This window comes from Lagopus leucura, unplaced genomic scaffold (genome assembly GCF_019238085.1).
Source record: "Lagopus leucura isolate 7727_CA_CO unplaced genomic scaffold, USGS_WTPT01 Super-Scaffold_100002, whole genome shotgun sequence".
NCBI lineage: Eukaryota > Metazoa > Chordata > Aves > Galliformes > Phasianidae > Lagopus > Lagopus leucura.
The window spans coordinates 32,475,240-32,501,972 of record NW_024962263.1 but is presented as its reverse complement, the minus strand read 5'-3'; the positions used below and the strand labels follow the sequence as shown (position 1 = coordinate 32,501,972).

At 38.4% G+C, this 26,733-nt stretch overlaps 1 protein-coding gene across 10 annotated transcripts; it reads right to left on the bottom strand.

Annotated features, from left to right (window-relative positions):
- Window positions 1-1,600: 1,600 nt before the first annotated feature.
- On the bottom strand, window positions 1,601-26,407 carry LOC122179192. 10 transcript variants are annotated; one of them, XR_006178578.1, is made up of 19 exons: window positions 26,353-26,407; window positions 25,915-26,001; window positions 22,567-22,635; window positions 22,225-22,255; window positions 20,537-20,596; window positions 20,011-20,091; window positions 19,152-19,288; window positions 17,525-17,647; window positions 16,134-16,176; window positions 14,901-15,020; window positions 13,963-14,095; window positions 12,566-12,611; window positions 12,213-12,272; window positions 10,326-10,433; window positions 8,604-8,700; window positions 7,427-7,627; window positions 4,746-4,866; window positions 3,806-3,941; window positions 1,601-2,446 (listed from the first exon to the last, which is right to left on the bottom strand). XR_006178578.1 is itself a non-coding variant. In XM_042869911.1 (18 exons), exons 2-17 carry the CDS (start codon window positions 25,963-25,965, stop codon window positions 4,787-4,789), a joined length of 1,440 nt encoding a protein of 479 aa, XP_042725845.1. In that variant the 5' UTR covers window positions 25,966-26,001; window positions 26,353-26,407; the 3' UTR covers window positions 1,601-3,941; window positions 4,746-4,786. The 10 variants fall into 10 exon arrangements, 8 of the variants coding, with proteins under 8 accessions (XP_042725845.1, XP_042725848.1, XP_042725847.1 ...); XR_006178580.1 differs by having other exon boundaries at window positions 1,601-3,941; window positions 4,783-4,866; window positions 7,386-7,627; XM_042869911.1 differs by having other exon boundaries at window positions 1,601-3,941.
- Between the last annotated feature and the right edge of the window lie 326 nt (window positions 26,408-26,733).

Sequence of the window (26,733 nt, the reverse complement as noted above, 5' to 3'; positions counted from 1 at the left end):
ACGACGACGACGACGACGACGACGACGACGACGACGACGACGACGACACCACCGGGCCCCGCGCGCGCCGCCCCAGCCCCTCACTAACCACGCGGCAGCGGAGCCCCCTTCCGCCCCCGAGAGCCTGCCCGGAAACGGCCGCCCACGTGAGCGGCGGCGGACAGCACGCGCGGCAACAGACAGCGCGCACTTCCTCTCAGGGGCGCCCCCTGCCGCCACGGAGGTCCACCCAACTCGCTTCTTCAAGCGAAAACGATTCATTTTTGGGTTATTGCTTTGTTGTGTGTGGTTCTTTGTAGTGTTAGCTTTCTTGCTAACACTAAGATCGGAAGCACTTGTGGGTTTTTTTGTTTTTGTTTTTTTCGAAATAAGCATTTTATAGCGCTTTTTTTTTTTTTTTTTTTTTAACAAGGGTTCATCTTCAGGAGTACACTTGCAAGTTTTTGCTTACACCAGCCCCATAAAGTTCTCAAAGACATTTTCAACTTTGCAGCGACACATAATTTCAAGCAGGAAATAGACTTATTTTGCAGTCAGCTGCAGGAATGGTCTTCAAGCAGTCTGCAGGTCCCTCTCTGCCTTCTTCTCTGACCACAGTAGTCAATCCCACCTCAATGCAACTCAATCAGGTCACTGAAGTAATTACATTACACTGTCCCAATTTGATCCTACATCAGCTACAAGTAAAACAGCACTGAAAGCATTCAGCACGCAAAGTCTCACTTAATTTAATTACCAGAATCTGAGCTCTCTTGGCTCAGACTTCAAATTTGTACTACATACTAGGATTGCTTTCACACTCTTTCTAAGCTCAGCAACTTTAGGTTTTGAGTTGTATCTCATTCTGGCTTCCATCCTTCACTGTTTACCATTTTGGGAAGCAAAGTCTTCACACAATAATGGGGAGATGCTGGGTTATGAGTGTCTCTCTTAGCTCCTGCCACTATGTGCTCTGAATCTTTATAGGAAGTGCTAGAGGTCATTTAAAACTTGTTCTATTATGTTTCATTCTACCTGCAGTGACAGAAGGTAGGTGTTAACAAGTACACTAAAAGGAATATTTTCAATGAAACATTAACAATATTGTGCTCCATGAGAATATTTTTAATTATGTTTCTAAAATGAACTTAGGTAGTAACATTTCCTCTCACAAAAAAACAAAAAACAAGCAAAAAATAACCCCAGTATTTGCATTTACAAAGTAGAAAAACACTTAGAAGAGTAATTTCAGTGAAGGCAAGGCAGTCACTATTAGCATTTCAGGTTTCACATATATAGTACCATGCCTTCAGACATACTGTATGCATTATGTACATTGATACCTAGATCAAATTCACAAGACGGCCTGCTGCTTCAAAAGGGATAACCAATTCATTACTGAGAAAGACAGTCCTAGAAAAAAAACAGGAAGAAAAACAAGAGGAAACTAGCAATAGAATGAGACATTGGCTTTAAATTGTGCCAGGGTAGGTTCAGGTTGGATATTAGGCAACATTTATTCTCAGAAAGAGTGGTAATGCATCAGAACAGGTTGCCCAGGGAGGTGGCGAAGTCACCATTCCTGGAGGTGTTCAAGAGAGGTGTACATGTGGCACTGAGTGTCATGGTTTAGTGGGCAGGATGGGGATGGGTTGGTGGTTGGACTTCTTTTCCAACCTTAAATGATTCTATTCTATAAGAGCAGAACGTTTCCAGAACTGTAACAGAGCTCATGATAACCTATACCTACTAAGCCTTCTGTTGCACAGTCAAAATTTTCCATTTCCTGTCAGTTCACCTGTGAATATCATTCTCTTTTCCAGTTTATACCTTCTAAGAGATGTTCTTCAATTTTGTTAAAGACAATTTCCCCAAAGCTCTCTGATGCCTCAGTAAAATATGGTGAACTAACATAAAGCTGAAAGAAAAATCGATTCCCACTTGGTGTTATTTTTCTTGTGTCTCAGTGGTATTGTAACAATCAATGTATAACATCATATACAGTCAGTAACATTCCTTAAGTATCATTGATACAGTGCCTTTTTTTTTCCTTCTCTTTTAAACCACACAATTCTGGCACAAGTTAGATGTTATCATTAAAAATAGGTTCTGGAATAGGTATACAGTTCTATTTTTGGAATAGGTATACAGTTTTCCGTTAGTGTGAGAACATACCAAGCCATCACAAAACGCAGGCAGACAGAACAAACAAAATAATCTAGCTCTTTTAGAGCCTGTATTTGCACCAGAAAAGAAAGCTTTAAAGAGAGATTAATTGTACAACTGAATGTGCTAGGTTAGACATTCTTTCCAAAAACATTTCCAGAAGAATACACTTAGTCATTCTTGCATTTGCTATTTTGTCTTTGAGAAGTACTGGCACTCTGCAGCACATCATTCAAACCATTCTATATCAGTGTGCTATGGATTCAGAAGTCTTTCCATTTTCAGCATGTGCTTAATGGACCTGAGGAAAAAGAAATGCTTAAATCCAAGGAATTTCCCCTTAATTTTATTTCCAGTAGGAAGGATTTCACAGCAAGTGAAAAAAGAAGCTATTCCAAAGATGGCCATTTACAATAGCTGAATAGTCTATTATTTTAATTAATAGAATGTTCCACACTATGAAAACAAAAACATGAAGCTGCTATTATTGCAGATACTTCAGGAAATTATTTGTATTCCATGTAAATTCTAAGATGCTTTTACTGATCAAGCACATCTTCATCAAGTAGACATGAACACTGTCCCTATTATAGTGAAAACAAGAGCTACATTTCCACCTCTGTTTCTGATGAGAACATATTTAAAGGCATTCCAGAGATTTTTCATTATTACTTTAAAGCAGTAATTGTTTTGTGTTTTCTTTAACTGTCGATGAACTGTTTTCATTCCTAACTAACCATACACCTTAACTGCTGCTTTCTTTGTTACCTTATTTTTCATAGCATCTTGCATTCCAGGATGCAAAGATGTGAAAACACAAAGATGAGGACTCTCAATTTCATCCAGATGTCCAAAAACAGTAAGTTAACATTAAAAAAAGTTAACAATACAAAACATTGCGATCTGGCTCCACCATGTCTGTATCATGCCAGCTTTTGACTGCAATGCTGAAGAATTTTAATTAGAAGCAATGAATGCTACTCAGGAAGCAAAATTGACCCACACAATTTAATTTTTTTAAATTCTTTTCCCCAAACATAAGTCTGTAACCATCCAAAACATTTTTCTATCACCCTACAAAATTAGTAGCAGCTAACATACAGAATCTCTGTCTATATACAGTAAAAAAAAAAAACTATAACTATAGGTTTAAAAAAAAAAAAAAGCAAAAAAAACCCTCACTTTAAAAGAGCATGAATTGAAAGACAGTATAAGCCAGCTTTCACTTCATGCTTATAGTGGTAAAATAAGAGAAGACAAAAGATTCTTTCACTACCAAGTCAGCATTTCGTAAGTATAGTCGGGTTACATCTCTTGAAATATATCCGCAAATTTGCAAGCAAACTCAGCAGAGGTTGACTTGCTAACACTTCCAGTTAACTCCTCTCCAAAAGTTACCTATAATCCATGCACCTAACTCGGAATTGAACTGACAGCACTGTTTTGTTGTAGTTTTTAATCTTTATCGAAAAACAGGAGACCAATTCATAATCTTTATATGGGAGGATACCCCTAATTTCAATAGCCTTTCAGTATGGCCTTGCAGCCACAGGGGATAATTTGACTGTTTGCTGTAGGATGCATTTGTACTGCTGACTGCTGTAGTGGAAGAGAAGGTTATTAGTAGTCAACACAGATTCATGCTTGACCAATCTAGTACCTTTCTATGATGTAGATGGGAAGATGGGGGAGAGCAGTGGAGAGGAGCACTACAGAGGAGCTGGGTGTCCTGGTGGACAGCAAGCTGGCCATGAGCCAAGCAGTATGTCCTTGTGGGCAAGGAGGCCAATGGGATCCTAAGGTACATGAAAAAGAGCATGGTCAGCAAATCAAGGAAGGCTCTCCTTTCCATCTGCTCTGCCCTGGTGAGGCCACATCTGGAGTATTATACCCAGTTCTGGGTTCTCCAATTCAAGAAAGACAGGGAACTTTTGGAGAGAGTCCAGTGGAGAAACACAAAGGTGATGAGGACCTGGAGCATTTCCCTTATGGGAAAGGCTGAGAGACCTGGGACTGTTTAGCCTAGAGAAGAAAAAACTAAGGGGGACCTTATCAACACTTATAAATATCCAAAGGACAGGAGTCAAGTGGGTGGGGCCAGGCTCCTTTCAGTGGTGCCCAGAAACAGAACAAGGGGCAGTGGGCACAAACTGGAACACAGGGAATTCCAAACAAACATGAAGGTGACAGAACACTGGAGAGGTTGTGGAGTCTTTTTCTCTAGAGATATTCAAGACCCATCTGCGTGACTTCCTGTGAAACCTATTGTAGGGAACTGCTTTAGTAGACTAGATGACCTCCAGAGGTCCCTTCCAACCTCCACAATTCTGTGATTAACTCTTACAAAGAGCCTTAAGAATCAATAAGAAAAGATCAACTGCTAATATGCAGTATGTAAAGATATTTAGGAAAATAACGGCTACTCATTTAAAAATAGAGGCCAATGTGAAAGGAAACAACATTAAATTTAACTTTTCCATATAGAATAATAAGAATTTCAAAACCAAATTATTAATTAGAAGAACATCATACAGTATTTGAATATAGCAAAATCAGCTACATTGAGTTCATATTAAGCAAAAGAATGACTTAAAACTTACAGAAAGTAAACAGTGCAATATTAACTCTGCTAACTACCATGTCAGTGTGTGCTGCCATTGCTTGGTCTTCTCAGAGTCCCACTTTCAGTCAGGATCTTCACAACGTTTGGAATATCCATTCCTTTGTTAAAGGTAAAGCAAAAAAAAAAAAAAAAAAAAAAAAAAGGAAAAAGAAACTAAATGTTTTGATAATACAATATTTAAAAGCACAAGTAATAGTAAAACATTTAGACTGATGACATGAGTTTGGAGCCCTTATTAAGTGAGAAATACACTGTTACTAACCAAAATGCACTACATAATTGCCTAGAAACTGTAAACCATATACCTATGAACAGCTGCACTGTTTCAGTTAAGGGTATGTCTATCCTCCTCAAGTCTGTTACTGATTTTCAAAGATAACAGAATCACAGAATGGTTTGGGTTGGAAGGGACCTTTAAGATCACCTAGTTCCAACCCCCTGCTATAGGCAGGGACACCCTCCCTCCAGACCAGCTTGCTCAAAGCCCCATCCAGCCTGGCCTTCAATGCTTGCAGGGAGGGGGCATTTACAGCCTTACTGGGCAACCTGTTCCAGTGTCTCACCACTCTCACAGTGATGAATTTCTTCCTAATATCTAATCTAAATCTACCCTCTTACAATTTAAAACTATTTCCCCTTGTCCTGTCACTGCCTCTACGGTTGTTAATTAGGAAGGCATTACCATAAGTACTCTGTTTTATCACTGTACCAGTAAGACAATGGCCTCTCCAGAGCACAAGCAAGAAGTTTATATTGCTCTGATGAAATTGATGGCCATTACTTTGGGGGAGGGAGGAAAGTAGCATAAGAAACACAGGGACAGCTCAAGTGGTAAAAACCACACAGCGATCAGTGGTACAAAACACTAAGGGAAGAATAAGAACAGGGCAAGTATGTCTGAAAGCTGGTGGATTCTAAGAAAATTACATTCTCCCAGCCTCAGTTCTTCTTTAGAGCAGGCAATTTCCAAGTCTGCTATGACACACTTTTCAGTATTGCTTGGTGGCTCTCACACTGTCTGACTCAGGTGACATTTTAATAACCACAGCATCCATAGATCATCCACCTACTGCGTGAAGACTGCGTGAAGACCATGTTGAAATTGGGTTCTCTCTATACTCAAAGTTTAGGAATCTGTTATTTCCTATGTCTTTTGATCCATAATTGCTATTTCCACCCGTGCATGATTTTAAAGATCACTTATAACTTCAGTAATCTCTTTTCCAGGTGAAAAGCAGTTCTAGTTTTCTATTGTTTCTTATTTAGAAAATGTTCCCATATCTTGCTGCCTTCTCTAAACCTTTGCAGCTCTACAGTTCTTGATATGATGTAAGGGAAATGGAAGTGCATGTTCTATTCCAGATATATACAAAGCATGTGTATACACAACAACAAAATAATGACTCTCATCTTACTTTTCACTCTTTCCTTAATTCTTTATACTCAGTTTGTTCTTCTGATTAGTAAGTTGTTTTTCCCACTCTCTAATGAGGAGTATTTTAACTTCTTCAGTCAATCAACACTTTAAATGCTTTGAATAATCACAAAATTTTGTCATCCAGATACTCATCCCTTTTTCCAGGTCACTTAAACAGCAAAGAGATTAAGTACAGGACCACAGTTCTACTGGGACCTCCTCATTTGCTATCTGTTTATTTTTTAAAGAATGCAAACACTTCCTTCTTTTCCCATAGCCACTTAGTTCTGTTTGAAGCCTCTGATCTATCAAAAATAGCTATGAAAAGCTCCCTGGAATTCCAAACTGACTGTATGAACTGGATAACCTTATCTGACTCCTTTGCTGTCCCATTTCAAACATCTGCAGGAAGGCTATATGGAAGAATTTTCTTCTCCATCTCTAACACTATGACCCTGAGTGGATCATTTATCCAGGTGCTCACTAAATTCCACCCTGCTTTTCTAAATAGTTTCTATTCACCTCTCCAACAGAAGGTGGTATTTTCAAAGACCTCCTAGATCCCTGTACTGCCTCTGCACAAAACAGAGTTAACTTTCTCAGCAGCCCATGTGGTGCTGTGTTTTGGATTTGTAGCTAAAACAATGTTGATAATACGGCAGTGTAATTGCTCTTGCTAAAGACAGCTTTCACAAATGCCAAGGCTTTCCCATTTTCTCTCCACTCACTACACTCCCACTGAGTAGGCTGAGGGTTGGCAAGAGACTGAGAATGGATACAACCAGGACAGCTTCCCCGACCTGGCCATAGTGATATCCCACACCATCCAACATCATGCTCAGCAATAAAAATGGGTGGAGATGAGCTGGGGGATGTTGCTCCTTTCCCCCACCCCCTTCTGTCACTTAAGAAACTGTCCCAAAACGCCTACACTGATTCACCAGTTATCACATAGATGAGATTCATTTTTTACCTAATAACAAGATACTTGATTTTAGTTTACTATTTTTTACCCTGAGGATGTTACTGTGCATGAATGAAAAAAAAATTAGAAAAAAAAGTCTGTGTTTAACATCTATGTGTAGGGGCAGCCTAAACTGGCTCCTGTAAAAATTAAAAGGGAAAAAGCCTCCCCAGTATCTCAAAGTTCTTTGCCCCATATAATTATTAACGTTTCACAGAGCTAAAATTGTTACGTACATTCTCATACATGTTTGTGTCTTCAAGTATACATGAAATACCTCTGAAAGCTGGATTTGTAGCTGCTATTTTGTGTAGAGTAGCAGTAACTTCCTCAACATTCATATTTCTCACGCTGTTCAAAAATTCAGCGGTGACGTTGTTCTCATATGCTGTGTCCAAAGAGCCAGTTGAAAAGTTTTGCAGTTCATCTTCCTCATTTATTGATAAGGACTTTTTAGCCGATCGGCTGCTTGAATTGTCTTAAAGAAAAAAAAAAATACTGTTTTTCAGCTAGAGAAGATTCTGAAGGCTCTTCATTACTGTTATCCAAATAGAGCTTTTCAAAACAAACATTTCCAGTCTAGCATAGCAGCATCATCATTAATAAGGCCTGCATTCAACTTCATTAATAACATTTTCACACAACCGAAGAGTCCGAAATGATTTCCATTTACAGCAAATACTGAAGGAACATAGGTGGCAGGTGGGTGAAAGCTCCTTGTATCATCACTTAGAAAAAGCAACTAAGAGTTCTAATTCTTTCATATTGCAAGTAATTGCAATTTTTGTTATTAGCATTGTATTAACTGAGGTCTCAAAAGTTCAGCTTTACAGAAAACTGCCACTGTACAGAAAAAAAAATGATACGAAATAGATACACTAGTACTCTGGGCATTTTTATCTCCAAATTTAGGACAGTAATTCCAATCATACTATGTGAAAAGTAATAATTTGTTTATATTGAGAAGGAAATCCTCTCACAGAAATCCAAGATTTTTTTTTTAAGGCTTATCAGAAGCACTGAAGTCAGGCAGTGGAAACATGCAAATATTAAACAAAACTTTCCAAACTTTGTTTATGCTACCATCTTGCTTGGACTAGACCTGCATTAAGCCTCTTCTCCACCAAAAACAGAAAAAGATGTGCCAAAAACACCAAACAAAACAAAAGAGCTATACTTTGATAGCCTCTTTAGAAAGAGCTGCTTTTAGGAAAATAAGAACTGATCACACAATGAGAGTAAGATGAATGCTTATTAATAGGCTGCCTTTTCTATATGTCTATAGAGTATGAAAAAAAAAAACAAAACTATTAATCTAAATTACTTGGCTTTATTCTGCTTTTAAGCTCTACTTTTAGAGAAGCAGAAAATAAAAGCAGTTTTCTGGAATTTAATCTTAACTAGTGTTCTAATATTTAGATTAAAGCAATTTAAGAGTGTTATGCTAACATTACCAGTATCAGAATCACTAATATCTGCCGAAGTCAGCTCAGATTGTTCTGTAGAACGTTCCAATGCTTCTTCTCCATTACATTCATTATCTAAGAGGTCCTACAAGTTTGAAAAAAGTTGTGTTCAGCACTTCATCAAAATAAAACCCTAAAATGACAAAATGTGACCACAAAAACAGATGAGACATCACAAATTTGAAAAACAAAAAAGTTATTTGAAAATAACGTAGCTGGCATTGAACTTCTATGCACACATTTCTCATGGCATCTGTCTATATCTAAAAAACACTATCTATTGCCAATTGTTGCTTATGGAACCAATTCTCAGCCTGCCAGATTAAAAAAGCAAGTATTTTAAACTCCAAAGATTTAAAATAAATAAATAAATAAATAAATAAATGTCTGTTGAAATAAGTTCAGGACATGGAAGTGTTTTCTAGGGTCAATTTATTTTATTTTTCTATAGCTATTGGGCTAGAAGTTACTTCAGTTAGAACCTGATTGTTTTGAAGCATATCAGATGTTGCTCTCTACATATGAACATAAAAAACTTCTATGAAAGAACAGCAGGCATAAGATGAACGTAAATTTATTAAGGAAGTTAAAATGAGTAAATAATGGGAATTACAGGCATGAAATTCATCTTGGAGAAGTACTGCCTTTTTGAGGCAGCAAGAAAGTAGTAAAGATAGAATATCACAAGGAAAGAAACATTGCAATAGCATTCTGAACTAATTAAGGCTTTTGATGACAAAGCAAAACAACTGCCATACACTTTTTTTTTTTCCTGAATCATACCCTCTCTGATTCTCTACAACTTGTTTGGCTGATACTTATGTGGCATTTTCCTCTTAGCCTCTCCTTTTTAAATAAAGAAGTAGTTATGTAGCTGGAGTACCAGGAGTAGCTGCTGTGGCAAAGGAAAATTTTATTTGACTCAGAAGTTCTATTAGAAAAGTCAAGAGGCAAAAAGGGCATGGTTTCCAATCACAGATATGTTCAATGGATTACCAACAAGAGGACAGTTCCTACCATCCCTCTTGGATGTCAGTGTAGAGTCTGAATGTTACAATTTCATGTAATATAAATGGGAGAAACATGGGATACAAATGATTACCACAACAAACTCAGAGAAGAATTCAAGACACCTTCATATTGTGCTTACTTAAAGACAAGTCAGTCAAAAGCAAGAACAGAACAGCAGGAGGGACTGGGTTTCTGATAATAGAGCAAGAAAGAGAACTCAAAAGGAATAGCCTAAGAGTAGGAGCAAACCAAGAATTGTGTAAGAAAGAAAACTGGTATCAGTAATGTTAGATTATACATTAGTGAATGAAATGCAAGGCAAGGCTGGAAAAGGAAATATAGAACAAGATTGTCAGGGAGGTCAGAAGAGATGAGAAAACCAATGGTTGGGATTAAAAAGAAGTGAATTAGAAGAAAAACTTAGATGCAAGGGAAAGCATGGGAAATATGGGCTAAAATGCATTTTGGCTTCTTCACAAAATATTAATTTTAAAAGCACCTTTGAAGACAAGCACTGAGACTACTCAACTGAAAACCCACAAGTTTATCCTGTCATGACTTCAAAAATTCTTCAAGCATAAAACAGTCAAAATTTTCAATACATCTGCCATGACAATTTTAACTATAAGTAAATTATCTGTAATAACAAAAATGCCTCATCACATGAATCTATAGATTTGAAGAACCAAAACCTCATACTTTTTTTGATGCAGCTTGCTGACGATATTCCACCAATGCATCTGTGAGAGTCTGTGTGACTTTTAGGATAAAAGCAGCATCATCTTCATTCAGTATCTCAAAACTTTGCTGGAAAAAAAAAAATAAATCACAACTCAAAAATGTTTTCCTTCGAAAGATACAAGTATCAGAACATATAAACAAATCCTGAAAGAACCATTTCATTTTTATATTTCTATTCTCCTGTCAGGTATGGCTGTAGTTACAAGGTAAATAAACTTTCTATTTCCCAGAAACCACAGTGGGAGGGAAGAAATGGGAGACGGTCCTAACAGAAGACTGCAGCAGCTATCAAAGACAATCATTTGAAAAGAAATAACCCTAGAATGTTCCTCGAAAAACATGCAGGAAAATGCTTTCCCTTATGCAGGAAAACCCTTTCCAGGTTTTGATCTCTTCTTGAGCTATTTGCATTTAAGTGAATGTATACAATTTCCTCCCTGAGGCCAGATAGATTTTTCCTCACTTAAAAACTATGCAGTAAGAATAATCACTGAAAAAACTGGGAATTACTGCATGATATTGTGGGAATCAAATGTTGTTTCTGCATTAGAATTGGATATTATTTTTATTTCATGATCTCCGCTATCATAGTTTTTTTTGGAAGTCCTTCTACTTAACTTTGGGAAGATCTGATAGTTTACATCACTTATCCTCTAGACGAACCTTCCCAGGAACACACACTCTATATAGGTGTATATATGTATATGCTGTCATACACACTGCAAGAATATCCTGCACGAGATCAAACCAGAGAACAGGTCATGGCCTGCCCAAGGAAGCACCTGAAGAGACATCTGAAGGCCTGGCATCATCCCCCAGTGCTCTCTGTTTAACGAAGACTTTAAAGAAAATCACCACATCAATACAAGGAGAGCACCAAGTCATCTTGGAAACAACAGGATGGCTGCTGATTGACACCAGATAACAAATAAATTAACAAGTAAATAGCAAATGTAAACCTTCTGATAAGATTGTGAACCTGGAGTACCCAGCCAGAAACAGGGAAGGTGGGGAGGCAAGGGGGAGAAAACAGGGTATAAAGGCTGTCATGTTGTGTCCATAGGCGCGCTCCTGTTTGCGGGACGGCCGCCATTGCAATCGCGAATAAATTCTGCTTTTATCAGAGATGCCGTCCTGACAAAAATCATTTGGATATTTCCAACAATATGAAGAACAAGTCCAGAAGAATCATTAGAGAAGAAGATTAAAGCAAAAATCAATAGAAACAGATAATGCAGTCTGTGAAAACAGGACTGTAAATGCTAACACTGAACAGTTTGCAGTCGCAATCCCAACAATTCTCCCCCTGTTGTCAGAGGACAATCATGCTAAGAAAGATGCACTACTAGAAAGGTACAATCTTTACAGTTTTGCTTTTAAAAGGGAAACGTGTATAGATATACAGACACACATAGGTACACACACGATAAATACTGCTTGAATTGTCACGCAGTAGTTGACTCACACTAACTACTGTTAAAGATACACATTGAGTTCTTAGTGATGCTTTTAACAAAATCACCATTTCCACCACTTACCACTCCTGATATGAATGTGTAAACAACACACATTTTTGACAACTCAGAACTCAGCTGTTCTGCCAACTGTTTTACAACCTGAGGAAATGGAATTTATTTTCTAAGTAAAACCACATTTCATCCCTTGAAAACAGCTTCTTCCCTTTGTTCCTATCTCAAATATTTTAGTAGCACTAATTACCAACCAACTACTAGATAAGATCTTGATATTGACTAATTGCTAATCAAAATGAGTAATTTTTGAGCACTCAGCAATTCTGTGAGCTTTTCAAAAATGACATTGCAAGGCTTAAGATGTAATGCTTACCAGGTAACTCAGCAGTTCTTCCTGACTAGTGAATTCTTCAGCAGCTGCTGCAGATGCTTGCTGTTTAACATAAACAACATCTATTAGGTGCACTATTTAGAACTGAAATAATAATTATTATGGTTATTCTAGATGCTTGCTCTAATTTAATTGTGTGTGCTTGTACAGAAAAATGTGCTTTCACAACAAAACCTGAAAAAATATTTTTAAAGTTTTGCATAGTAACTCATGGGTAATTTGTTGTTGATAATATTATTAATTTGAATAAGCAAAAGCAAACAACATTGCCATATATTAATTATTATCCCAACTATGTGTAAACTGGAACAATCCATTAATGAAAAAATATTCACCTCAACTTCCTCGTTTTCTTCTTGCAGTTGTATACTGGTCTCACATCTTTGGATAGAAAACATATGCTATTTCTTTTATTATATTAAATAATACACACAAACACTCACATGCACACACACAGACTCTCCACATGGTTGATCTATCAAGCAATTGATAATCAGTTTAAATTATTGACACACTACACTTTGAAAGATGTCTCTGAAAGGTTATCGTTCCCTTGCAGACATTTCAGGGGGCCCAGATATCACTATAAAGACTTACAAAAAAAAAAAAAATATATATATATATATATATATATATATATATATACAATTTTATAGAAATACTGGGCATACAAAGACTGATCTGGCTTAAATTTATTAACCCGTATTTGCATGGTTCTGCAATTACAGCCTTCCAAGATCATGATCTCCCAGGATACCCATTGGTGTCTGGTGAAACCCAGATGTGAATGTCTGAGATATTATTAGCTCTCTGTATGGTAACTGTTGAGTCATGGCCTGAACCACTGATTGAGCACCTGGGGAAAGGACCCAGTCAGCCCTGGGAGCACAGGTGAAGGCAATTCAGCTGTGTGACTGGAAGGGATGGAGCCTGGCTGCACCTCTCTTAGGCCTCATTTAAGGGCTGACTGCTGCTGGGGAAGGATCTCTTTCTGGAGATCTCCCCTTGGTGAAGCTTTCTTCTGTGAACCTGAACTCTTCTAATATGGGGGAGCAATCTTTTTCCCTTCTTTTATAGCACCTCCCTGTTGTGCTGGTCCTTCCATCATCACACCTTTGTTGTAATGCTTTTCCTGTGATATTGATCTGTCCGTTCCTTGCTACACTCCTTATTTCTGATGTTTTTACAAACTAATTTACTCTCCAGATTAAGAGCTACTATGGTCCTTTCAAAACCTGACAAACATGAGGATTCAAAAACATGGATTTGAATTTGTTAATTAATTCTTTTCCTTAATGTCTGCCCCAGAGCAAAGCAAGAGTCCTATAGAAAGACATTTTTCCTTTTACTGTGTAACAATAAATAAGCAGAAGGTGCCAGCTCTTCATGGCTGATAGATATGCAACCAGTTTAAAGTTAGGAAACAGAGGGGATTTTTAAATCACGAGGGAATGTTCTTCTTTAATTTGTAAAACAAAGTTTGTGTATTAAGAATAACACCGTTGAAAAGTAATCACATCTAGAGGAAATATGAGGTAAATTTACATATTTTCTGTTGATAAGTGAAGCTTATAGCCATGCACACACTTTCAGAAGACGTGCATTCTACTACATTAGCACCCACTCACTCTTCACAGAACATTCCATGCAAATCCACTGTAGACAGTCATCATCTAGAGCATTTCCCTTCAAGTAATTTAAGGAGTTCAGGATTTATCTGATTTTGTTTTACTTTTCAGAACTGCTGCCTTCTTCGGTGAGGTTGCCTTTAGTGCTTTCAACAGCCGTGTTAGTTCCAACCTTCTCATCTGGTATTGTCTGTTCTTTCTGACATTGTTCCTGCTCCTCTTGAACATTCTTTTCTTCTAAAGGCAATAAAAAACTGTATATTTAGTAACAGCTTTCCAAAATTCTAACTTAAATATTCCTTGCTTGGATTTTTTTTTTTTAAAAGCAATATTAATGAAATCTGAAGGTATAAATAATCTAAAGAAATAAAATCAAAACCAGAACCTAAATATCAAATACTTGTGCTTCGTGGCTGAACCAAATCTATAATTCTGACCAGAAATATTCGGAATGAAAATAAATAAAATGCATTTAGATGGTAGCCCACTTCCCCCTCTGACATTAAGTTTACGACAAGCAGTAACTTCTGACATGGCAGGACTTCTTCCATTACATGGCATTCGCTAATTTTAACACTTAATTCTGTTGTTTTCAAAAAAATATGTATTAGTCAGACATTTTACATGATCAAATATATACATATCTATTTTACTTTCTTTTTATTCTTCTTGTGCCCTAAGCAGTCTGGCCTGCAGCTTGTCCCATTTTTTTTGTTTTTTTTTAATCCCGACACTGAAGAATGTTCAGTATGTTCAAAAAAGAACCTGGGCCCCTTGCTCCAAAAATAAAGTAAAAACAGTTAAAAGTTCTGCTTATGAATTCTGTTTCTGTTCTAACATAACCAGCTACAGCAATTTTAAGTAAACCTGGACAGTTTTCTTCACTAGGATTATTCTTTCTGCCTGCCAGACCTCAAACCCCACACGCTGTGTAAATACAACATCTACAGCAGAGCATTGCTATTAAAACCATAAACAAGTACATACTGAGTAAATTCATGCAGTGGTACAAGTTTAAAAAACAAAACCACTGTTCTCTGACCTTGAATCGGATCTGGCAATTTTCCATCCTTATTTTTACAGTCCATTCCTTCTTCATTACTAAGTGATGTATCCACATGCTGAACTTTAGCTTTTGATGGGCTATCATCTGCATTAGGATCTAAACAAACATGTTTGAAATGTAGCAAGATGGACTTGATATAAGTTAAAAGAAAATTATTTATAGCAGTTCTGAAAGTTCACCTGAACTGTAACCAGCACTATTTCTGTGTATTACTAGCTATAAATACAAATAAGTTTGTATGCATTATTATGTGACAACATATAAGATACTAACTAAAAGTTTTAACTATTTTATACCCAGGCTATAACTACACACAGATCTCTTTCTTAAAAGAACTAAATATTATAAAACATAGTAGAATTCTATACCAGGTGCAAAATTAGACTCATTAACTGAAAGGATTCTGAGTAGGATTTAACTTATTTCAAAGCTCCTATCTAGATTTGAAATGGATAACTTTCCTCTTTAGAGCATGGCACTGCTAATTGAGATCATGATAGAAATAATCTCCACATTACTTCCATATTTTACGATACAGTTTACATATTAATATGCATTAAGATTAGTACATTAGTTTTAATCCAAGTCTCCAAGCAAGTCCAAAAAACCAGAGTTGTGTAACAATTCTTATCCATTTCCTTGAACAGCACACAACTGCACTGTCTGTCCACCCTTGTTGTGGACAGCTGTGGAATACTAAACTGAGTGGAGAAGTCTCACAGACACCATGTTCCTACAGCTTCCTGAGCACCAATGGCTGGTAGAACTGAAGGCTTTCTTCCACAGGTAAGAGACTTACACTTGGCTTTTTGGACTGCTTGGTAAACGTACACATTGAGCTCCAGCCTACTCCTTCTGCCTAGTTCCCCAAAAAGCCTGTAAGTAGCTACTACAATTGTTACCAGGTAAAAATATATATATGTTTCTGCAAAATGAGGAAGACTTTTTAGTTTTGTGGATGAGGGGGAGAATGGAAAGGAGAGAGAATGCTGACATAAATAACAGGTCTCTCTAGTGGCTCATGGAGGAAAAAAAAAGCTGTTCATCTAACAAATTTTCAGTGCAATAGACCTTACAAAACACAGCTAACAACATTTCACATAAGCTCATTCTGACCAAACCTTTCGACCCACCCTGAAATAAAGCTGTTTCAGAACAAGTTTACCCAAGTCAGAAATGTACGGGTTACATCCCAGTGAACACACTTACATTCTTGCCATCTTTTCCTGATTACTGGAGCTTCTATAATAACCTAAAAATACAAATAATTATTGCAAATTATAAATTAAAATAATATCTAATAAAATAGATATTATAATTATTGCAAATAAGACCCAGTTACGTTGGATATTTTGCAGATTAAATCTTATGTATTGCATTAAATAGTTACTTTGTATTGGTTTGACCAGTAACATTAAACACAACAGTGTAAAACACTGAGTAGACATTCAAATAAAATATAAAATAGCTGGATTATGAAAGATCAAATCAAATAAAAATATCAAATACCAAATTAATAACAGGTTATGCGCTCTATACTTCAAACTTCCTTAAACCAACGATGAACTTGTTATGGATGCAATTCAACTGTTCTGTTTTTAATGTGGGTTTTTTTTTTCAGAGACAATCTACAGCATATCTGTATTATATATAATTCTATATCCATCAAGAAAAATCTGAAAATAAACATATACATGTATATTATTTCCACAATCATGCCGGAGAAGTATTAATCACATTATGTCGGTTTGCTTGCAAACAATAATATCCTGTGTGCAAACTAATTCCATATGTAAGAATCTACAACTTTGCCAGAAGCCAGACCTTGCATAATTTAACAAGATTTTGGTCCTGTACAAAGACAATACTTCTTAGCATTATTAGCTCTTGCCAAGAAGCACTGCTTAACAAGGATGCTGTTGACAGACACTGAAACCAGTACGAATTTAAGGCATAGCATAAAGACTGATAAGCATCTGAATCAAGTTTTTTTAAAACTTTATTGTGGTATAAACAACAACTGAAAGCAATATGAGGACATCTTCATAAGAACATGATTCTAACAGGACTGCCTCACAACAGTTTACACTCATGGTTCTCCTACGAGCACCATGCCATTGCTGAGAACCTCAAACACACCTGCAAACTTCCACTCCTTACTCACTTTTTAAAATCTGATTCTTTTGTCAACTGCCACAGGATGCTAACAAAGCAGAAACTCATTTGTGAAAATATAAAAAGCAGTTTCCCAGCAACAATGAAACAAGTTATTTTGCACATGCAATTGGGAATTGATTACATATCAATATAGATTTAGATATTCTGGATGTTGTGCTCCACACAGCTGTGTTTCTGTAGGCTCAGGTAGCTCAGATATTCTTTCAAACAAGAGAAATACTTATGATGAGAATGACCAGTAGAAAATTGCATCCCGGATACTCTCAAAAGTAATATTAAGAAGATAAAAGTACCTCTAATAAATGTTAAAAGGAATTTTAAAAAGTTTTCCTACCGTGCCAAGCATATCCACCCACTATAAAAGAAATAATTTTCAGTTTATTTATTACTGTATACATTCTGAAATTCTTAAAGAAATGTACCTTTAATTGTTTTCTTCCTTCCTTCTTCTCAATTGTTAATGCAACTTGCCTAACTTTTCTGTTCAGTTCAGAGCCTTTACCCTTAACTTCATCAGATTCTGCTATCTCAGGATAATGTTGTTTCTAGATAAATAAGGAAATGGAAATCATGACGTCACACTTTATCCCATGCAACTTTTTCAAGCTTTGCAACATCTAATGCTCATGGGAGAAAAATCAATTTGTGTGCACACAAAACAGAAAGTATTAAAATGTTTAAGTACATAATTGCAGAAAAATTGGGAGGACCAAGGCCAAATCTTCTGCTCGAAGCAGGCTCAACACTCAAATCTGAACTGGTTGCACAGAGCTTTGTCCATTTGCTCTTGAAAAGCACTGGAGACAGAGATTCCATGATTTTTCTGGTCTATCTGCTCCAATATGTTTGACTGTCCTTGTAGTGAAAATCTTATGTCAGGCAGGAAATTTCCCTGCTTGAATTCACATTCCTGCCACGCATCTCCACAAAGGGCTTGATTCTGTCTTATTAACAACCTCCTATGAGGTACTGAAGGACCAGATTCTCCTGTAGCTTTTTTTTCTCCAATCAGAACAAATCCAACTACCTCATCTTCTCCTCAAAGGAGGAGTGCTTCTCATCTTGGCAGCCCTCCACTTGCTCAACCTCATCAGTAACTTTCTTGTTTGCAGGAGCACAAACTGTATTCTAGATACACCCTAAGAGATTACAAGAAAAGGGAAATAATCACTTCCCTTCATCTACTGGCTGTGCCCTTGTTAGCAACACTGAGTTCACTGTTAACATCCATTGATGCCAAGGTACACTACTTAGTCATCTACAGATGGCCAAGGCCACAAGGACCTCTAGTTCTTATTCAGAACTAGCCTGTCCCACTAAGGCTAATCCAGCCCAGGTATGAATTAAATATTATCCTTGCTGAAGCATTACTACTATGTTTTATAGTGTTTAAGAATATAACATAGATGCAGTAAGCTTCAGAACTGAAGGAAAACAGTTCAAAGCTAACAAGAAATACAAGAGCTAATTGCATGGAAACCATCAACACAAGTCTCACTGAGCATATCCAGCTGAGTTAATGAACAAGACCAGCATGATGTATAAGAAGATCATCATTGCAGAACCAGTGCAATATGTCTCATAACATTAGCTTCTGAAAGATGGAACAATTTCTTCATTAGTCCAGTTCTTTAAAATACATTTTAATATTCATAATATTAAATTAAATATTATTATATTATTATATTATATAAATTTATAATATTAAATCACACTAAATTAAATATTATTAATTAAAAATCTACTTGTAGTCAATTACAGTGATGGATCTTGTTATTGGTGTTGCTGGCCAAACAAAATAAAATGAGCTGACAATTCAGTGTCAGCAACTCCCAGGCATACATATTGTTGGTGAGCTGAATTCTAAATCAATTTTTAGAACATAAACTAATTTGCATGCTTACAGCATAAATACATAAAAGCTTTTATAAGAAAATAACAGCCTAAAAACATGTTTTTTTAATTAAAAGATACAATTTCCAATTTCTCTAGTTAAACAAAACAAAATCTACAACGACAAAACAAAAGTATTTTAAAGTAAAATCTTACCAGGTATGCCAGTCTGTGCTTGGAGCCACAAACATGCATGAACATGTTGCTCAGTCCTGTTTTACAGTGGCACAGTTGACACTCATAGAGAAAAGGAAAATTATCTTTTGATCGATATTCAATTATATAATTAAGTCCTGCATTGATTTATTAGAAAAAAAAAAAAAGAAAGAAAGAAAGTTTGGAATTGTGATGTTTTTTGAAACAATGTGTTCCATATTTTGGAGCTTAAGAAGCAAATAATCAGTGCTAGCTACAAAAGAATACTAAAGGAAACTGTCAATACTGCATGTCAAACACATGAATTTAGATTTTCAAAACTACAAGTTATTCTATCTTCTGGCTGTCTTATCTTCCAGACTTTTTCAACATCAAAGACAAAAAATGTCTTTAAGATGCCTTATGTTTACCACATAGAACTTGACACAATGAAAAAAAAAAAAATTAATAGAAACATAAAAAAAAAAAAAAAAAAAAAGGACTCAGAAAGGAATCTATTTCTCTGTACATTTTAATATATGCCCCTGTAGTTATTTTTCCTGTCCATTCCATTCTCCCCTTCCTCCTCAGGACGAGCCACTACATCAGAAAAAAAACAGAAAGAAACTGACTTAAATGAGTTTTACTATCATATACCCTTAGGTTGTTTCTAGACCACAGAAACATTCCATGTTAAATCCAGTAATGCAATAATGCTGTCACTAAGATGAGTCCCTGTCATACCATACCACTTTGCATCAATGTACACTCAGAAAAACTAGATAATGTATAATAAAGGCTTACATTTAAAAAAAGAGCCCAATATTCTTCAAAGATAAACATCATACAAGCAAGCAATCACACTACTGAAAACTCTCACCAAGTGCAGGTTCTGAATCTTTACATGTATTAAGCTGTTCTTCCAAGGTCTGTCCATGATACCTTTCTGGCTTAGCTTGCACTGTAAGATAAAATTGCTTTCATGTAATCTCACATTACAAACTCACCAGTCAGTCTTCATAGTCTCAAATCAGGTCACAAAACTCCAAAATGAAATGAAGTCCTCACTCCAACCTCTGGCCTAGAGAACACCTGCTAAGTAATTCACACGTAAATGAATCCCTGCTTATAATGGGCCCTACATCACAAATCAAGTCAGCTATCAAGTAACATAACCCTGAAGTCCTATTTGCACTTCCCATAATATTGAACTTGCAAGTATTGTTCTAAGTGTTATTATAAAATGCACTGCAGATCAGAAATAGAATTGATAGAAATGAGCTCCAAATGACCTTCTGTGGTTCAGACAGCTGTACCTCAAAACATTTTCTTTTGCCTATTTCTTTTTTTTGTTTTTTTTTGGCGGGGGATGGTGGTAGGTATAGAAGGGCATTAAGCATTCTTACCGTAACCAGGAAGTTTCAGAGGTGCTTTCACTCGGTCCCCTGTACCACTCGCAGTTTTAACTAAAACACAAACCAAAACTAAACTAAAAAACCCACAAGTGAAAATTACAATGTGATGTTTTTAGCAAAAAAAAAAAAAAAAAAAAAAAAAAAAAGACAATACAGATTTATACCAAACAGCAGCACGTGTCTTTATTAACACAATGAAGCAGGCAGAGGAAGACCATCTCAATCATTAGCTATCTCACAGCACAGGGATAAGCACATACCAGAAAATTAAATTCTTAGAGAGTGGCTTGAATTGTAAGTAATTTTGGCCATAATTTAATTTACATAGAAGGCAATCTGCAACAAGGGAAAAGTCCGACTGATTCTCTGCAATGCAAATATCTCTTATTTTATAATTAACAAGCTTCAAGTCATAAATTTCAGGTCTTCTTAATCTAATACATCACAGCTGTTCGGTTTAAGTCCACTGAACTTGAGACAATTAAACCTCTTGCCTCTCAGAGTACTTGATTCAGCCCATAGCCATCCTACCTTTTTTAAAAGCTCTGCAGCTATCTCCTCCCCAGCCAGATATTTTTTCTGTCTGCATATGGCACCTGATAGGAGCTGCAGAACCTTAGGAAAACTACAATAAAGCAACAAACTCATAATACGAGTTGTGCACTGTACAAAGCTGTAAATATATTTTGGTGCATCACAGAGTAGCAGAACATCTATAGCTAGGCCCTCATTCCTAGTGGAACTAGACCAGCACATAAAAAACTGGAAAAGCTTTAATGATAAATTAAACCTATTAAAGTCCTTTGCTTCAGCTAATTATTAAGATCATAAAATCATAGAATGGTTTGGTTTGGAAGGGACCATTAATATCACCCAGTTCAAACCCCCTGCTACAGGCAGGGACACCTCCCTCTAGACCAGGCTGCTCAGAGCCGCATCCAATGCTTCCAGGGAGGAGGCATCCACAACCTCTCCAGGCAACCTGTTTCAGTGTCTCACCACCCTCACAGTAAAGAACTTCATCCTGATATCTAGTTTAAATCTGCCCTCTTCCAGCTTAAAATAATTTCCCCTTGTCCAGTCACTACCTGCCCTTATAAGAAGTCCGTTCCCAGCTTTCCTGTATGCCTTTTCAGGTACTAGCAGGCTACTATAAGCTCCCCCTGGAGCCTTCTCTTCTTTAGGCTGAAGAGCCCCATCTCTCCCAGCCTGTCCTTGTAGGATAGGTGCCCCATGCCTTTTCATCATCTTCATGGCCCTCCTCTGGACCTGCTCCATGTCCTTTTAGCATTGGGGGCCCAGAACTGGACACAGCACTGAGGAGTTAATAAGCTCTTTTATAAACCAAATAAAAAGTGTGTGTTGAGCAGGTACATGGTTTGGGAAGCATGACTTTTTCACATGTATTCTAAATCTTGAAGATCTCAGATTCTCTGATGTTTCTCAAAAATTAATGTAGGGGACCATCAGTACTGCAGCCAATTAATCTTAATAAACTTATTTCGTTTTTTTTTTTTTTTTCCTGTAGGATTATACAGTTAAATCACTAAAGAACACAAGATAGGTCTCAAAGCACAAATCTTGAGGAAGTCTTTTTTTCCTTTTTGTTCCTCTAAATTGAGACAGGCTGAAAGGAACATCTATAAATAAAATAGGAAGTAAAAAAATCTTGCACTTACCAATGCCATGAGCCTTCAGGGCTTCTTCAACCTAAGTCATCAACCACCAATGAAGGAAAAAGTCACTCGTGATTCAAAAAACAGCAATGTTGAAGTTTCATTGTTAATAAAAGAAGTTAGATTAACACTAATACTCTAGATTACCTCAAGAAAATTGTATTATACTCAAAAAAAGATAACTAGGCAAAATTAAGTACATTAGTTAAATATTTCCATTCTGGACTTATTAACAGTCCTATATTCTCCAACATTCCATTGGAGATTGGAGATTTCAAAGCTGTATTCTACTGCCAAGTAAATCTAGAAAATCTGACAGAAGGTGCAGTGAAGAACTGGCCTTACCTTCTTGTGCTTGAATCCAAGGAAGTGAGTCTGCAAGTTTAATGCGGAAGCACACCAGATTTTGCAAATCTAGGTTAAAGAGCAGAAGTATTTCTATCACTGCACATAAGCCAGCAGAAAAAAAAAGATAATGCTTTAGAACAAAAACACAAGTTCAAGGCTCTTAAATTGCCAGAAACTTTCAATCCATCTGTTGCATCTACAACTTCCTAACACTTAGCTCCTGACATGCCTATGACTCTTCGTATTCCTGCTCCCTGAATGCTTTTAAAAGGATAGTTCTGTGTTCCTGATCTTCACTGAGCTGGCAAAAAAGTGACACAAGAGTAAACCAAAGTTGACTGCTTTATTGTAGAAAATCACCAGGTTTGCTGGGTCACACTACAGGGCGACTGTAAATGAGCAAAGAATTGAGTTGGGCTTGAGGAAAGGCAGGAGCCAAAGCACCTGAGAGATGTGGGTATGTGGCTTAACACTCAAAGTCTGGTGACCACAGTGACAGGGTGAGGCCTGGGGTGAAACCAGAAGAGCAACCACACCTCTATATCAATCATTCCTACATTTCTTTAATTAACAACACAATAAGATTAATTAGTGTCCTTCAGCATAGGATATGTGACCCAGTCCCAACTCCTAGCATAAATCTAGTCCCTTTGGCAAGTTTGTTGAGATGAGATGCTCTGTTTTCTCGAGCGGAATGATGGGTCCGACTGTGGAATATGGCCCAGACAGAGCCTGCTGAAGAAGGGGAGAGGTTGTGCAGGACTGGAGAATAGGTCAGGGTGTAGGTCCTGTAGCTGCCCTCTGATTGATAACAAGAACTGTCCCTTGCCATGCAGGTTGGATAAGGCTGTAAGCTATGCCTCTGTTACACCATTCCCTCCAGCTGCCTCCATGTACTTTATCTATGCCTAACCACGTATGGCCCGGTACTCAAGTCAAGGGCCTGAGTTATGACCAGAAGTTATCAAGGAAAAATGAAGTGCCACCTCTGGCAAAAACATGGCAACCATAAAACCCTGCGATAATTAACCTAGGAACAATCCTTCACATTTTAGGGAACTGAAAATGGGGTATTAAGGAACCAATGGAAGTTGAACCAAAGGAAGAATGGAAGTTCTCCGCTTTCAGCAAAGTCAACCTCTGCTTATATCTCATGTATGCAACAGCTTCCTCAGAATTTGATAAATTGCTTTGGTGCACTTGATCCGTGTCAGTGAAGTGCACCATAGTCAGTGTCTTTTTGCTGGGTACAACAAACCAGAGAATGGGGCGGGAAACTCACTCATTCTTCTTTCCCCATTCGCAGGCACATCTCTTTCAGCAAGGACTTGCACTTCTGTTACTTTGCAGATGATACCCAGGTGAATTGTTAATACAGCTTAATTAATTAACGTCTAGCCTTAAGATATTTAGCATGAATGCAGCTAGTGTATTTATCAACAGCACTCCTGAATCTGCTTAATACATTGCCTATATAAGCTATCAACCACTCAACTTTGCAAATCTGTTTCAGTAAAAACCCCTGAGAGGTTTTAACAGGCATCTGCTGTTTACTGACTCTGGTCAGGACAGTACATGATCCTTTGGACAAAAATGATTGACCAAGTCTGGGATTAAGATTGGGCCTAGCTGCATCCAGACTCCTCTCAGAGAAGGAACTTAAAAAGCAAAGGGGGACCTTTCTGAGACTTGTGATGCAACAGAAGAGCTTTCCCAACTAACCAAGCATCATATATTTGTTTATATACCTGTCCTCTTAAGCACAGAGATCTATTTTGGAAAGGCAACTCCTGTTACACCTCCTTGAACATCATTAATAGCAATAACCGATTTTAAACTAAGAAATGATGCTTGCGTTAACGTGTTCTGTATTTGTAGAACACGTAGCAGCAAGACCTCACAGTTATTGTTACTTGAGATTCTGAAGTTCATAGCAGTCTCTGAAAATATCAACTGTTCGAGTTTGGAAAAATAGTGCAACCTTTAAACTTGTAAGCTTGTAAGGATCACATAAAGTGAACAATATGGAAAAGAAAACACACAGAAAATGCAAGAACATTAAAAAATGCTACTCAGGAAATCTGATGTGGGTTACAAATGGAAATACTTCATAACTGAGTAGAAGAGAGGCAAACCAGCAACCTAGCACTGCCAGAAGCCAGAGTGAACACAGCTATTGTTTTCACTGGTATTTGCAAGGAGTAGAGCTGGCACGGGAATTGAAAATCCCTTGTCTGATTTGAATTCAAACCAACAAACCTCAGCAAGTTTTTTCAAGATACTAAGAAATGGCAAATACATTTGTAACGAGGAAAGATAACAGCAAGATAACCTGCATCACCAAGCTTTAGCTAGAAGCTAAAGACACTTTAGTCTCTCATTTACTGCCAGACCCCATGTACTACGTGCACTCCTAGCAGGACATCATTACAGAATCACACAATATCCCCAGATGGAAGGGACGTGTAAGGATCACTGTGTCCATCTCCTGGCTCCACACAGGAACAGATTAGGTTGTGGATGCCCCACCCCTGGAAGTGTTCAAGCCAGATTGGATGGGGCACTGGGCAGCCTGGTCAAGTATTAAATGGGGAGGTTGGTGGCCCTGTCTGTGGCAGGGGGGTTGGAGATTCGTGATTCTTGAGGTCCTTCCAACCCTGGCCATTCTGTGATTCTGTGAACACTCAAAACTCAAGCCTTATGTCTGAGAGTGATGTCCAAACGCTCCTTGAACTCCAGCAGCCTGGGACTGTGCCCACTGCCCTGGGCAGCCTGTTCCATGCCCACCACCCCCTGGTGAAGAACCTTTTACTAAGGCCTAAACTGACCCCCTGATGCAGCTTCATGCCATTCCCTTGGGTTCTGTCATTGGTCAGCTACAGATCTCCTCCTCAAAAACGAATTCACCACATAAACAGGAAATACTACAGGGGGTCAGTTTCAGGAAGCCCATTGCTAGCAGCAAGCAAACACAAGAAACATGGGCATTGCAATGCAGCACTGTTCTGAAGACCCCACCAGTTGTACTAAATCACTGATCTACGCTGATTTTCACCAGGCAATGCATGCCAGCCTTCAGCTAATGACTGTGTACTAGCATCAAGACGTTTCCTTCCAAGAGAGGAAGTAAGTGAGCAAAGAAGTATCCGTTTCAAAACATGGTCAAAGATTTCCAAGAAGAAAAATAAACAAACACAACCTACTGGTTCTGCACCAATTTTGTTCAAGATTACAAAAAAAAAAAAAAGGAAACAGAACTCAGAACACTGCATACCCTGTTCGGTTCAATTTTGTTCTAGCACAGTTACATGGCATTCATTACAGTTCTCAGCGAGCAATACTTACATTGCAGTAGAAAGGGTTCACCTGCTTCTTTACCTCCGCCTCGAGATCCATAGCTGCCCTTTAGGTGACACAGGAGCTCTGGGAAGACCACAGAAAGACGGCAAGCTGTTATTTCAGCGCCAGGAAACCATCCGCTCCGCGCATCCGAGCCTTACGCATATTCCAATTTTAACTCGTCCTCAGCGGCATTAAGCCCCTAAACCTCCGGCCTAACGGCGGTATTTTTAGCTCGAATGCCACGGAAAGAAGCAGTTCTTCCCCCGAAGCTTCCTTTGAGCGGCACAAAGCCCCCAGAAGGTCACGCGCGCCCCCGAAGCAGAACAAAGCCGAACTACTTCCCACGTCCCCACGTTCCTCGAGGCCGAGAGGCGGCTCCAGAGCTCGAGAGGTCTCGGCCACGCTTCCTGGTGGGGATGGTGCCCGGGACCCCGGTCTTACCGCCGGCCCGACGGCGCCTGCAACCAGTGCGGCGCGGCTGCCTCCTCCCGCGGGGCCGCTCGCGCTCAGGCGGCGGCGGGGCCCCGGCTCACCGCCTCCCCCGGCGGCCGCTGGGAGCGCTGCTGAACGGCCGCCGGGCGCTGTCGGAGGTAAAGCCCGGCCAGGGGCCGAGCCCCAGCGTGGCGTGAGGCGTGAGGGGCTGGGGTGTAGCCGGGTTGCGAGCCCCTCGGCGCCTTGCGGCAGCGCCGCACCCTCCCCGCGCCGCGCCTCCTCGCCGCCCTGTAGGGCCGCCGGCTTGCCCCGCGGGGCCGCGCCCGCTGCCCGCTTCCTCCGGGGAGAGGGCGATCCAGCGCGGGCTTTGCGGGGAGCCGCGGAGCGGCG

Excerpts from the sequence above, each read along its gene's own strand:
- LOC122179192 (XM_042869911.1), bottom strand. The coding sequence starts at position 25,965 with ATGGATCTCGAGGCGGAGGTAAAGAAGCAGGTGAACCCTTTCTACTGC. Across the intron at positions 19,289-20,010 it reads AGATTCAGAACCTGCACTTG|GACTTAATTATATAATTGAA; the intron begins GTGAGAGTTTTC and ends AAATCAATGCAG. Across the intron at positions 16,177-17,524 it reads AAGGAAGAAAACAATTAAAG|GTTATTATAGAAGCTCCAGT; the intron begins GTACATTTCTTT and ends TTGTATTTTTAG.